The sequence below is a fragment of the Pinus tabuliformis genome, chromosome 8, assembly GCF_031772625.1.
Source record: "Pinus tabuliformis cultivar Carrire ecotype Pingquan chromosome 8, CPIR1, whole genome shotgun sequence".
In the NCBI taxonomy this organism is placed as follows: domain Eukaryota; kingdom Viridiplantae; phylum Streptophyta; class Pinopsida; order Pinales; family Pinaceae; genus Pinus; species Pinus tabuliformis.
This window is the reverse complement of record NC_142294.1, coordinates 353,079,553-353,095,209: the sequence shown is the minus strand read 5'-3', so window position 1 is coordinate 353,095,209 and position 15,657 is coordinate 353,079,553. Positions and strand designations below refer to the sequence as shown.

Sequence of the window (15,657 nt, the reverse complement as noted above, 5' to 3'; positions counted from 1 at the left end):
CATACTTTTCCAGGTTGTTTTATACTATCTTCATTTCTTCTTTTATTCAAAGTTAGGTCTGATTTGATTTTATTTCATCATTTACTTAGGATTCTTTAGGATATATGGCAGCTTGTATTTTTTGGCTTTGTGTCTAGGATTACTACATAGATATCACCTTATATGGCCGAGAAAAGGAACAAATGATGTGTGTTTCCTTGAGGCATTTATATTTCTCTTTACATCCTTTTTTCATTCAATAGCTCTATGTCCAAATTCATTGCATAGATAACAGTAATCATAGAAAGAGTTTATGTACCTAGTGGTTGATGTTCTCCTTTGATTGTTTGTTTGAGGATATCTTCTTTCTTGTTGTAAGTTATGTTGATTAGTCTTGACTTTCTTTCTCTTACATTCTGCTGCTACATGTCCAAGTTCATGGAAAGAAAAACACTTGATATCTTTTCCAGGTGAAAAGAATCTCCTTTGAGATCTTCCGAATTTGTTCAACTCATCTCTAGGAGGAAATGACCTTTTTGCAAAAATCATTTTCCGTGACTCACTCTTTGGCTCTTGTTGTTGTTGCTTGGTACCTTCCTCTAGTGGTCTTTTTAGGACCGCTTCATTATCCTTTATGGATTCTTTTGAGCTACTACTCTTTTCTTATGAGTCCTTCATGAATGTTATCTCTTCTTCTAGTTGCTTACAAAACTTGTTCTTTTCATCTAAATCTCTTCTAGCTGAATCAACCTCATATTCTAATATTTTACATTGTAGGTATCTCTCCTTGAGTTTACTACACATCACTTCTTCTAGCCTCCTTGCTTCTTCAAGTTATGTCTTCAGGCTAACAATTTCCTCCTTGTACTCATGCTCTCTCACATCACATATTTGCACGAGTTTCTTCAAATCTTTGTTTTCATTCTTCAATCGTTCTATACTAGCCAATGATAAGCCAAGCCTGGCTTGATTTTCATTTTCCTTTTCTTCAAAAGAGTTAGGTACATTCACATAGGTAAAGATTTCATTTAACTGAACACTTTCCCTTTGGCAATTTTTTTCCTCCTTCTTCTTTCTCTTTCCCTTCTCTTCATGGTTGTTGCTAGCCTCTTCATACATGAGCTACAATATATCCCAAAATTCGTTTGCAGACGTTAAATCTATTATTGCATCAAGATCCTTGTTATGAAGATTGTTATATATAACACATTTTTCCTTAGCATTCCATTGTTTTTCTTGCACAGAGGGAGAGTTTTTACAGTAACCTTTGCATACAAGCTTCCATACACCAGGTCCATAAGCTATCAATTCGGTTTTCACCTTATCTCTCCACTCATGAAATTTTGTTGCACTCAACACAGGTACACTTTGACAGTCCATGACTCAACCAGATCTACCTTCAAGTTGTTAGGCTTATACAGAAGGAACCTGCTCTGATACCAATTGTTGAAAACTTGACTAAACTAAGAGGGGGGGTGAATCAATTTAGTATATACATGGACATTAATTTTCTTTTCAATAATATCATTAACTAATACATAACATGAGAATCTTAACAAATAATAACCAACATATGAATATGTGATCAGCAAGTAATAAGAAAACCAAACCAGATACATGAACACATAATAACAGCACACATTGACACCAGATATATGTGGAAACCCATAAAGGGAGAAAACCATGGTTTTATTATTGTTGTGATGCAAAGGCAAACTCCTACTCCTTATTACATCTGATTTTTTGTAGGCCCCAACCTACAAGAGGCTACTACCTCCATTTTATTCAAGCTGCAACATGCACGGAAGCTCCAACTCCGATATGTTTTTTGTAGGCTACAACCCACAGGAGGCTCATACCTCAACCAAATCCAACTAGATATTTTTCAAGCTTCGACTTGAAAGGATACTATCATCCCCTTATGCAAACACGAAATAACAATGTACTGGTTTACCCGGTCATACACTTTACATGTCTCCATCTTCATTTCTGCATATTCTTCCCTTCAAATCTAATTCACATCAGCTTCATAAGTGCCAAGTAACTAATGCATAATAGTTCAATCAACTCCCCCACATTCATCCATTCTCTAACATCCCTTATGCCTTCCAAAATCACATATTTTATAGAGATGGTTTTCTAGTAGTTTGTATCCCACATAGGAATATGAAGTGAATAGGCTTGACTCTTTGCCTTCCACTCATTCGTTTCCAAAATATTCATATCTTGAATATTAAAACAAAAATAGTTCATCCAATATTAATTTCAGACACATGTAATCATTAAATGAATCAACCTAATGCCAACATCAAATACCAATATCTCTCATTAATGCATCACAACAATCTTTGCCTTTGCCTTGGAGTCTTTCCTTTGCATCACAATAATTAAGATTAATCAACAATTTCACATCACAAATTCTTCATTAAACAATCCTTGCACCATTATCTAAGCATCAAGCCATCAACATGCCATCAAGGTATTTGTTGCACCTTTGCTTGTTGTTCCTATTATGCTCCTTTGCCTGCTACTCCCTTGCAATCAATGACAATATTGTCAACAATTCCTAAATAAACAAACAGAAGGACATGCATTTCTCAACCACAAATAAAAAAAATAATTCACATATGGATGGATGAGAAGCTCTCTTCCACATTATATTATTATGTTGGGGATAGATACTTCAACTTCACGCCTGCACCAGATGTTTGAAGCCAAATTATTTCCTTTCACATATTCGACACAAACTCAGTTTTTTCAACACTCACCTATTGAAAAGTTTGTGCTTGGCATTTTATGAATTGATAGAAAACTGATTCACACAAGTAAAATAGAAGAAATTCATCGCACTCAGACTAGAAATGTCACAATTGGGTCGGTAGTAACTAAAGATTACAAAGAATTTTGCCTTTATGCTAAATATTAATCAATAACAATAGTGCAGACATAAATCTACTTTTTTCTCAATATTAATCAGGACACATAGTGAATACAACAGATCTGCTTCTCTAGGAAATAGTAACTACCAAAACATGATTCTTTATACTACTGAAATATTCCAATAGAGAAACTTAGAATTCTTATTTTATCAACAGAGAGATTCCCTCATGTGATTATTACATGATTATGCAGGAATCTTGTTTCTCTTCATTCCAGACATAAAATACCTCATTTGGGGCACACGCTTCTCTTCATTCCATACATAAAACACCTCATTTGGGGCACATGGATGTTGGCATTGTGGCCACAGTATATCTAGTATGTTTTCTTTTTGTTCTTTTTTTTGCAGGAGGAGGCGGCTTCACGACCTACTGTCTGTTAAAATAAGCTAATTACTCTTGCATGAGGAATTCGCTAAAATTAGAGAGTTAGTTAACTGAGTGTTGAGTGTTGAGTGTTGAAGAATTAAGTCAAGTCGAGTTAAGTCATAGTCGAATTAAGTGTGTGGTTGCATGTCAAGATATTTTAGGTGAGTTGCTAGTCGAAAAGGTTTAAATACTCTTCACCAGGTTCATTGTAAGAATCATGTTTTGTGTGATTAGTAGAAGAGTTGCAGCTGGTGTGTTTTGTGAATGAATTTTGTGTTCAAGCTCCTCTTCCTTTCCAGCAAATTGGTATCAGAGCTGAGGAAGGACCATAAGGTTCATGGTGCCTGCAAAGCCAGTGAAAAGAGGGCCAAGAGAAGAAGACGAACAATTTTTTTTTAAATTTTCATTGAAAATTTGTCGAACTATTAAAGGGTGCACACTTTGTTAGTGTAAGAACCTCACAAATATCGTTTAACAATGATTACAAGGCAATTGTTTTTACACATGATTTATATCCTCACGTGGGTTTTTCAAAGGATTTTTTGAAAAGCGATATATATGATAATAATTTTTTTTAAGAGTGATTATAAAATGGTTTTTTTATAAATATTTTTTTATATAAAATAATTTTTATATTAAAAGTAATTAAGGGTTTATTTATAAGGATTTTTTTAGAGGAGCTTTGTAAGCTTATAAAAAGGAGAAATTTAAAGTTTTTTTTAATGATAAATTTTGAATAAAGATGGCTTTCTAAAATTTCCTGACCCAGTTTCCACTGTTTATAGGGAAGGATTATGATGTGTGGGCCATTAAGATGGTGACCACGTTGAAGGATCATGATGTTTTGGATTATGTCTAGTTTGGGTTTTCAGAACCTAAGGATGAAGCAGAAGAATGATCTCTGACTAATGAAGAGAAGGAACAATGGAAGAAAGACAAGAAGAAGAATGCATAAGCATTGCAACTTATCTAGCAAGGAGTGGATCGAGCAGTGTTCTAGAAGATTATGATCACGTCTTCAGCAAAGGAAGCATGGGATACTTTTGCGACAAGTTATAAAGGTATGACCAAAGTCAATATATTTAAGTTGCATAAAAATAGGAGAGATTTTGAAAGTCTGCAGATGAAGGAGACAAAGGACATCGATTCATTCATGAATCGGGTCATGATTGTCATAAATCAGTTAAAAATTTATGGTGATGAAATTAAATATCAAACAGTGGTTGAGAAGGTCCTCAGATCTTTGTCTACCAAATTTGATGTTGTGGTAGCAGCCATAGAAGAAGCCAAGGATTTGGAATCATTAACAGTTGATGAGTTGATGGGATCACTTCTATTGCATGAGGAAAGGATAAGTAGAAATCAGGATTCCACTTTAGAAACCGCTTTCAAAAGTTAGGTTTCTATTTCAAGAGACAAAGGTCAAGGCAGAAGTAGATCGAGAGGAAGAGGACGAAGCAGAAGATATGGTGGTCAGAGAGATGGCTGAGAAGAGCATGAACATGAAAGTGGAAGCACCAATTGAAGCTTCAGTAATAATCAAAGAGTTGACAAATCAAAGGTGAAATGTTATTATTGCAATAAATTTGGTCACTATGCCCGTGATTGCAGGAAGAGGATAGTTGATCAAGGGAACCAGAGAGCTAATGTCACTATAGATAGTACTAACTCCATGTTCCTATCCTTCCATACCATGCATGAACCTTTTGATAATGTGTTGCTATTGGACATTAGTTGAAGTAACCACATGACAGAAAAAAAGAATTTGGTTGCAAATTTGGATCAATATGTGAAAACAAAGGTAAATTTAGGGACTGACAAGACTGTGGATGTAGATGGCAAAGGAGTGGTCAACATTCTGACCAAGTAGGGGGAGCTAGAGACAATCGCAGAGGTATATTATGTTCCTAGTCTCAAATATAATTTGATAAGTGTTGGTCAATTGACATGGAAAAGATATAGATTTATCTTTCAAGGACAAGAGTGTGTTATATATGACAAGCCTCCAGGTAAGCAGTTGATAGAAAAGGTGAAGATGACAAGGAACATACTCTTTCCTCTAGTTATGAATTACAATGATTAGGTCAATTCTTTTATAGTTTCATCTTCTAATTATTATTGGTTATGGCAATTTCAATTTGGACACTTGCACTTTTCTGGTTTAAGATTGCTTTAGCAGAAACAGATGGTCAGATGATTACCTCCCATCAAAGAACCTTCTAGTACTTGTGAGTGTTTCATCTAGGAAAAGAAACACCGTGAAAGTTTTCCCAAGGGAGTTGCATACCAAGCAAAGAAACCGCTTGAGCTAGTGCATACAAACTTGTGTGGACGTATAAGTACACAGTCGGTTGGTGGAAGTAGTTACTTCCTTACTTTCATTGATGACTATAGCAGAAAGACTTGGGTTTACTTCTTGAAGTAGAAGTCTGAAACTTTTGCAAGGTTTAAAGAATTCAAAGCCTTATAAAAGAACCAAAGTGATCGACAGATCAAGGTATTGATGTCAGATCGTGGTAGAGAATATGATTCAAAGGTATTCCATGATTACTACAAACAACATGGAATCAGAAGACAATTTACAACCAGGTACACATTGCAAAAGAATGGTGTAGCAGAGAGAAAGAACAGGACAATTATGAACATGGCAAGAAGCATGTTGAAAGGCGAAAACTTATCTAATGAGTATTGGGCAGAAGCAGTTTCATGTGCTATCAATGTGATCAACAGATATCCTATAAAGAGTGTGATGAGCAGTGTACCAGAATAAGCATGGCCAGGTATATCTTGAAGTGTATCTCATCTCATAGTATTTGGATGTGTAGCTTATGCACATGTGCCTAAAGAGCAAAGAGGCAAATTGGATGATAATAGTGAAAAATGCATATATATTAGTTATAATGAGCAATCAAAAGCTTACAAATTGTATAACAGTGTCACCAAAAAGACCATAATTAGCAGAGATGTTATGTTCAAAGGACAAGAGTAATGGAATGGGAGTGCAGACAAAGTAGTTGATGCACAAGTGTCACTGATGGAAGAAGATGATGTAGCAGAAAAGAAGCAGCAAGAATCACAGGTGAAGACACCAAACAAGGACACCAACAAGGACTCCAAGATTTTTTTGAGAAACATGGATCTTCAAACAGATCAATAGATTGAGATTCTCATAACAATCAACTAGGTGATGAATGAGGCAATGGTAAGAGAAAGATGAGAAGTATGAGAGATATTTATGATGATTTGGATACTATTTCAAATTTGGCATTGTTGTCATTCCAACCTACTTCGTTTGAAGAAGCAATCAGAGATGAAAATTGGGTGCAAGCCATGGATGAAGAAATTGAAGCTATTGAAAATAATGATACATGGGATTTGATTCATTTACCAAAGGACAAAAATCTCATTGGTGTAAAGTGGGTGTACAAGACAAAGTTGAATGAGAAAGGTAAAATTGAAAGATTTAAAACTAAACTTGTAGCAAAAGGATTCTCACAAGAACCAGGAATATATTTTGGAGAAATGTTTGCTCCGATAGCCAGATTTGATATTGTAAGAGCAGTTCTAGCCACAACAGCTCAGAACAAGTGGAAATTATATTAGATGGATGTGAAATTATCCTTCTTGAATGGAATTTTAGAAGAAGAAATTTATGTGCAATAGTCTCCGAGATATGATGTTAAAGGTAACAAAGATAAAGTTTAGAAGCTGAAGAAAGCACTCTATGGACTCAAGCAAGTGCCTAGAGCTTGGTATATTAGAATCAACATCTACATGATTAAGAATGGATTTTGCAGAAGCAACATCGAGCCTACCTTGTACACAAAGGTAAATGAGAATGGACAAATTTTGATTGTCTTCTTATATGTTGATGACATGATTTTTACAAGTGAATTTGAGTTAGATGAATTTAAAGCAACCATGATGAAAGAAGTTGAGATGAAAGATCTTGGTTTCATGAAATATTTTCTTAGCATAGAAGTTGAGGAATCTGAAAAGGAAATTTTGATTTGTCAAAATAAATATGTCAAAGATTTGCTGAAAAGCTTTAGGATGGAGAATTGCAAACATGTACCTACACCAGTTTTAACAGGTACAAAGTTAAGCAAGAACGATGAAGGACTAGATGTCAATCCAACTCTATTCAAAATATTGGTTGGCAGCTTCATGTATCTCACAGCTACAAGACCAGATATTATGCAAGGAGTGAGTTTGACTTACATATTTATGGAGACTCCAAAAGGCACACATTGGAGTCCAGGAAAAGGAATTATGAGATACATAGCATGAACTAAAGATTGTGGCATAATGTATGAAAACACATAAAAGAAGGATCTGATTAGATATAAAGATAGTGATTTTGCTAGTAGTTTGGATGATAGGAAGAGCACTTTTCATTATGTGTTCCATATTGGTTCAGGTGTGATTTCATGGGCATCTAGGAAGCAACCTATTGTGACACTTTCGTAAGCAAAAGTAAAATATGTAGCAGCAATATCAACAACATGTCAAGAAGTCTGGTTAAGAAGAGTATTTGATGGACTTAAGAAGAAACAAGAAGGATCAACAAAAATATATTGTGACAACACCTCAACGATTGCACTATCCAAGAATAGTGTGTTTCATCAAAAGAGAAAGCATAGTGATAGATATCACTTTCATAAAGAACTTGTGAGCAATGGAGAAGTTCACTTGAAGCCTTGTAAATCTAGTGATCAATTGGTTGATATATTTACTAAGTCATTAAAAAAATATGTGTTTGAGTTTCATAGAAGAAATTTGGGTGTTGTAAGCCTAGCTAAGACATAGATCAGTAAGCCTGTTTGATTTGTTATGAGTCAGCTTTACTTTAGCATTCATAATTAAGGGGGAGTGTTAAAATAAGCTAATTACTTCCGCATGAGGAGTTACCTAAAATTAGAGATTTAGTTAACTGAATGTTGAGTATTGAGTATTTAATCATTAAGTCAAGTCGAGTTAATTCATACTCGAATTAAGTGTGTGGTTGCATGTCAAGATATTTTAGGCGAGTGGCTAGTCGAAAAGGCTTAAATACCCTTCATCGGGTTCATTGTAAGAATCAAGTTTTGTGTGATCAATAAAAGAGCCACAGCTCATGTGTTTTGTGTATGAATTTTGTGTTTAAGCTCCTCTGCCTTTTTAACACTGTCTAACTCTAGAAATTATACAACATTATGTTGTTGTTATTACTATAGTAATTTTACACATTGTACTTGTTTTGGGTTGTGTTAATTTGGAATATAGTCACTACTATAATATTTTAGTGTTAGAAGAGATGAATATTGGTACTGGTTTATTACATATAGTTTTTTTATTTACAGAGTTCAATTTACATAATCAATTTATAGTTACACATTGTACTTGTTTTGGGTTGTGTAAATTTGGAATATAGTCAATACTATAATATGTTAGTGTTAGAAGAGATGAATAAGGCTATTGGTCTATTTACATACTCAATTTATAGTATTCAATTTATAGTTACACATTGTACTTGTTTTGGGTTGTGTTAATTTGGAATATGGTGACTACTATAATATGTTAGTGTTAGAAGAGATGAATATTGCTATTGGTCTATTACATACGGTTTGTTTATTTACAGAGTTCAACTTACATATTCAATTTACAATATTTAATTTATAGTAACTAGTATATGTTGTTTCTTATCCCTTTATGACTTTTTGTCTTACTATTCTAGAAGTTCTGGGTGAGACCTAACCCCTGGACCTGCCCTAATTATTCCAACATTCTTTCTAAACTCATGATTGTTATCCTAGGCTTCTGGTTAGCAACTCGGCTAGGTAACTAACCTAGGTTCAAATTTCTGTAAATTATCTGATATAGAAATTACAACTGATAAATATTGAACAAAATTTCTTTTTTCTTAAAAACATATTCATCAACAGAAAAAAAGAGAAAAACATATACTCATTATATAGAATAAATAATGTACAACAAAACAAAATACTTATATTTTTGTCAAATATCTCAACCATCAACAAAATCACCAAGAAAGGGATCACTGAGAAAGGGAGTTCTCCACTCAACCAATGAGTATGGTATTCATTGGGCAAACAACTCACTAAGCACTAGGCTATAGTTTAGGATTCCACTGGCCAACCAACTCAAGAATTCTTCTCTTGGCAGCATCCTGCCTCCCCTCAAAATGTCCTGTTTGAGGTTTAGAAACTTAAAACTTCATTATCCTCTCTTGGTCCTCCTCCAACCAGGTACCAAGTTCTGAACGTTGCCTCAAGTTTTCTTCCCTCTCACTCTCTTGGCTTTGTTTTCCCCAATTTATTTGTAGGGAGAGGAATAACTATATAGTCTGGTAAGTGAAACTCCCATTTAGCACTTTCCCCATGATTTTATGGGTTAATGTTATTTATATAAAATAAAATAAGCATTTGCTAGGCTTTCCACATGGCCAATAGTTACAAAGCCATTTGAACTAAAAGTAAACTAGCCTAGATCCATCTTAACTCCAGATCTATCAAGCACCGAGAGGGATCAAATCTCTCGAGATGCAAACCTCTTTTTTGAGTGCAAAACTTGAGGAAAGGTTTGCACCTCGAGAGATTTTATCCCTCTCGGTGCTTGATAGATCCGGAGTTAAGATGGATCTAGGCTGGTTTCAGTCATGTGTGGCCAAAGAAAATCTAACAAATGATTGATTTTATCAATAATATGTAAAATCATCTAATATTAATATAATCATTTTAAATATGCTAAATATAATATAATCATTTTAAATATGTTAAATGTCTCAAATTAATCTGGTCATTTTAATTTTAAATTTGCTTAGTTACCTCAATTTGTTGAGATGATAAATATTGTGAATAACTTTAATGATGAAAAATGATGAAATAAAAATTTTGAATGTAAAGTGACAATGTAATAGTGTCGAATGATAGAAAATGTGAATAATAAGAATATAGTAAATTACAAATAGTCTTCATTGTGATTAATATCAAACTATTTTCTTCTACTATTCTTATTGTAACCCTTGTTACTTTTGTCGTCTTTTCATATTGATTATATGAAAAGGATAGGTTAAATTGTAAACCATTTAAATCTTTAGCTCGAGATATTGTAGTAAACATCATACCTTGTCTCTCTTTCTCTCCAATATTACTTTTAAAATTCATGCATTTTGAACAAACAAATTTGCGGCCTTGGGGCAAAATATTTATTGTGAACCGAAATTCATTATGAAAAAAATAAAATATAAAGACAACCAAAATTTTTATGGTGAGCTGAAATTCATTATGAAAAAGATAAAATATAAAACAACCAAAATTTTTATTGTGAGCCGAAATTCATTATGAAAAAAATAAAATATAAAGACCTAGAAATGAAATGCATAGAGGAATAAATCAAACCTAGAAATCCTTCTGACACCGAAATCGCAGTTCTTTCTCACACCGAAATCGTTTCCCATTTTGCACAGATCCTAAAATCGTTTCCTCATAAATAGAATTGGACACTTTATTTTTGTGTTATTAATATAGTTAGGGAGAGCCGTGTTTTTTATTAGGGTTGACATTAGATTAATTAGATTAAATTTTCACATTACATTTACATTTTATATTTATTTACATTTACATTTACATGTTTATGAGATCTACCCATTTCATTCTATTAAATTTTCAAATAACATTAAGCTTATGTTAAGTTTAATTAGATCTACCCCATACTCGGGTTAGGTGATATCTACATGATAAGTTTATGTCGGTGCGATAAAATATTTACAACTTACTAAAAAAATGTTACAATAGTTTAAAGAGTGTTACAATACTTTAAAGTTAAGATATTAAAGTGTCTTACAATAGTTTAAGTTTATGTCGGTGTGATAAAATATTTACAACTTACTAAAGAATGTTACAATAGTTTAAAGTTATGATATTAAAGAGTCTTACAATAAGTGAGTTGAGATATTAAAAATAAGTATTTTGAGATATTAAAAATAAATGTTTATACTTTTTATACTCATTATATTTAACCAATCAAATTTTTATCTTAATTTAGAATTCATCCTTGGCATTATTTCATATTATTTTAAATATTAATTTATATTATTTAATTACAATAATCTTGAATGCATATATTTATATATATAATACATATTTTTATTTTTATTTATAAAATATAAATATTTGTGTTATTATTTATAAATTTATTTATTTCATAATTTTTTTAAATTCATATTTCATAATAATTATATATAAAAGATAGAAAAAACTTAAAACTTTATCCTTTAGTTTTACTTATTAGTGTATGTGACATTCCTGATATATATTAATATATAATTGCTATATTTATATTTATAATAGATATTAATACATATTGTGGACATTAATTTCATTTTGGGAATCAAAGTGGCCTCCCTTTCTTTTCAATGTTATGGTGCACTTTTAATTGGACAAAACACATTTAAAAGTATGTTTTTTCATATCCTGGTTAAAGTCCTTTTTAGGGTCATCATTCTAAATTAAATTGCTGAAGGACATAAACCTCATAAAGTTTAATAATAGGCCTAGGTGTCTCATAAAACACGTTGCAGCTGCAATCTAAAGTTGGGATTGTATCGAGAGTACTGATTCCGTGGTCAGTTTTGAACTTTATAAATTTTATTTTAGTTTTTCAAATTGAGTTTAGATTTTGCTTAAGGGAAAATAAATTTTTTGCTTAATAAAATGATATCACTAAGAATATACGAAATTGAATCAAACCCTAAGCCCTCAAAATACATACCATTTTCAATATTTCCCTGCCATTTTATTCCCCATCTTTCAATATCTTCCAATGTTTTTGAATTCCATATTTGTTAAAAGTAAATTGTGTGGTCTTTTTTCTTTTTCCACAATGAATTTTAATATAAGTATATTACAGCACCATGGTAATTACTAATTTGGAATATGCAACAAATGTAGAGAGAGCTTACAAATGTAAATTTTTATTTTCACTTCTATAATGCTCTCTGACACGTAAGGGAAATAGCACTGATTTTCTCTCTCCACATTCTATTCATTTATTTACGTGCTATCACTCAAAAGGCGAGCGCTATTCATGTCAAAGGGCATCTATAATGATAGAGGTGGAAATAAGAGATACCATACCCACCGCTTTTAATAAATCCGTAGAAAGGCGATCCCTAGCAAGGAATAAAGTCCTAATATTGGGAAATTCTGACAATTTAGTGGGCGTTAGGCAACATCAGGATAGTACACTGGGAAAAAAAAGTATTGTATATTAAATTTGAGCTGGAATCCTGTAACTTATCTTCGTTTAAATCCTGTAACGGGACCACCAGGATGACGCTGCTGTGGTTATAATATTTTTAATTCTTTGGCGTTAACCTTAACCGATCAGTAAATCTTGAGTTACAAACTATTTACTGCAATACTGCAACATATACGTCATGGGAAATCTGTACGCATATATTCCATTATCTCCGTATACTGCGCAAATCGCCTCAAATAGATTCGAATAACGTAGTCTAAACTGGCGACAATTTTATTTGAAATAAAGTTTTTTTTTTTTTATAAAATCAAGATAACATATCTTGAAAATAAGGGATTTTTGGAAATCCAGATTACTAGTGTCAAATTTTAGAATTTTTGATGTTTCACAGATTTTAAAAATGCTAAATCTATTTCTACCCTTAGAAAAATATTAAATATTTTTTATTTCATTTTTTTTTAAATAACTCACAGAAGTTCTTCTCTCACTGTGGAGCGAAATCTTCGCCCACTTAGACAATTCCAGTCAGATTTTACTAAAATACTGACGCAGGTACTTTTGTAAATATTCTATAATCAAGTGAAATCTTTTTTGACCAGATTCTTCAATAAACAAAACAGACAGGACAAGTTTCTCAACAACAAATAAACAACTTTTCACATATGGATGGATGAGAAGCTGTCTTCCACATTATATTATTATGTCTGGGAAAAGATACTTGGACTTCACGCCTGCACCAGATGTTTGAAGCCAAATTGTTTATTTCGGCAGATTCGACCCAGGCTCAGTATTTTCAACGCTCAGCTATTGAAAAGTTTGTGCCTAACCTTTTATGAATTGATAGAAAACTGATTCACACAAAGAAAATAGAAGAAATCCATCGCTCTCATACTAAAAATGTCGCAATTGGGTCGGTAGTAACCAAAGCTTACAAAGAAAGTTGCCTTTCTGCTAAATATTAATCAATAACAACAGTGCAGACAGAAATATGCCCTTTTCTCAATATTAATCAGGACACACAGTGAAAACAGCAGATCTGCCTCTCCAGGCAACAGTAACTGCCAAAGCATGATTCTTTATACTACTGAAATATTCAAACAGAGAAACTTAGAATACTTATTTTATCAACAGAGGGATTCCCTACTTATTTATCAACAGAGGGATTCCCTACTGTGATTATTACATGATTGTGCAAGAATCTTGTTTCTCTTCATTCCAGACATAAAACACCTCATTGGGGGCACGCGGATGTTGGTAGCGTGGCCACAGTATATCTGGCCTGTTTGAACAAGCATGACATGGAGGATAGCACCGTGCCTCGCACACTGGATACCACATTGCGGGTGGCGCTACAATTTCTTTCTTCTCTTTCTTTTCTTCTTTTTTCTCCTCTTTCTTTTCTTCCTTTTTCTCTTCTTTCTTCTCCTCTTTCTTTTCTTCCTTTTTGTCTTCTTTTTTCTCAGGAGGCGGAGGAGGCGGCACGGGCCCGGCGGACATCAATTTAGCGCACCTAAACTTCCTTCTCAGCAAATTGGCGACGCCCACGGGATCTGCATCTCCGATCACCGTCAGCGTCCTCTCCTTCATATCGATCGACAACGAATCGATTCCTGCAAACACCCAAACATTCAAGAACATTCGCAGAAAAAGTAAATTAAATCGTCGACTGCGAATCGATTCCTGTAATCATCCAAACATTCAAGAACATTCGCAGAAAAAGTAAATTAAATCTTTGACCGCGAATCGAATCCCGTAATCACCCATACATTCAAGAACATCCGCAGAAAAAGGTAAATTAAATCTGTTTTCAGCGAAAAATTAAATCTTTGACGGCGAATCGATTCCCGTAATCACCCAAACATTCAAGAACATCGGCAGAAAAAAAGTAAATTAAATCTGTTTTCAGCGAACAAGAGAGTGACGCGCAATAATTCTTACCATCGATTTTAGTGACAGAATGCAAGGCGACCTTCTTGCATTTATCGCAGCACAGATCCAATGACATCACAGTTTTCTGCAGAGCAATCAATTGTCAGCTCACAACAGGAATAAAACAGAGAATCCAACCCTAAAATTTGAACACATCAGGGCTTACATTCGCCATCTGAACCCGTGCAGAATCAGGAACAAGAATAGGATGCCTTGCAGACTTTTATTCCTCTGCAGAGATCTGAACAATTATGGGAATTCCAGGGCTCTGAAACAAGATGAAATTTTTTGCTCGTTATAAGGCAATCAGACCTTGGCTTTAACAATGGCCATGGCAGATAAGAAAATATTGAAATCAGACCTTGGCTTTAACAAGGGCCATGGCAGGTAAGAAAATATTGAAATAACCCTACAACAACCATGTAGCACGAGACGTCTTGACTACGTAACTCGAAAACAAGGGAAGACCATTGGATCGGCGCACGTCGCTGACGTGGCGAGAATGCTCCTGTCTATCGTAGCATTATGTCATCCATATGTCGTAGGTGACTAGATATGTTTATTGATGGCAGCTGTCAAAGTATTAATTTGTTGAGGGTGTGCGTCAAACAAGTATAGAATTTAATTTATCTTTAATGTTTTCCAGAAGGGAAGCCATGCACGCTAAAACAACCAAAAAGGGGGGGCGCCGAGAATTGACGAACTCATTTCGAGTCTGGTAATTTGCAACGTTCAGCCATTCAATGATTTAGTCTTAAGCAAATTTTCAATTGTCGGTTTTGACTGAATAAACAGATATTTGAAGTGATTTTTTATAGTTTGGGTTTTGATGAAATAAAGAGACATGGGAAGTGAAAGTCTTTGATTGGTTTTAAACTTTAGGCCAATTTTAATGATATAAGTTGAATTATATAAATTATATATATGATTGATTTATGTATTGGACATTTTTTGATTATGATTGATTCCAGTATTGGGAAAATTTTAGATTAGGATTGATTTTAAGTATAAGAAAACTTTAAATTAGGTTTGAAATTTTATAATTTTTTTATTATAATTGTAATTAAAAAAAATCATTTGAGATAATGAATTTTGTATTACATTTTTGAATTTCAAATTGATAATTGTGATGGAATGAAAGAATTTTGTTAATTAACTTAAAAAAAAAAATTAAAATGAT

General features: G+C 33.3%; 1 protein-coding gene across 1 annotated transcript; it reads right to left on the bottom strand.

Moving 5' to 3' along the window:
* Window positions 1-13,466: 13,466 nt before the first annotated feature.
* LOC149235592 (uncharacterized) lies at window positions 13,467-14,873 on the bottom strand. The gene is made up of 3 exons (XM_089461417.1): window positions 14,644-14,873; window positions 14,487-14,562; window positions 13,467-14,158 (listed from the first exon to the last, which is right to left on the bottom strand). Exons 1-3 carry the CDS (start codon window positions 14,650-14,652, stop codon window positions 13,728-13,730), a joined length of 516 nt encoding a protein of 171 aa, XP_089317543.1. The 5' UTR covers window positions 14,653-14,873; the 3' UTR covers window positions 13,467-13,727.
* Window positions 14,874-15,657: the final 784 nt, after the last annotated feature.

What these genes read in the sequence shown, in the direction of transcription:
- LOC149235592 (XM_089461417.1), bottom strand. An exon ending in TTCTGTCACTAAAATCGATG is followed by an intron (nt 14,159 to 14,486) that starts GTAAGAATTATT and finishes GGGTGTTTGCAG; the next exon opens with GAATCGATTCGTTGTCGATC.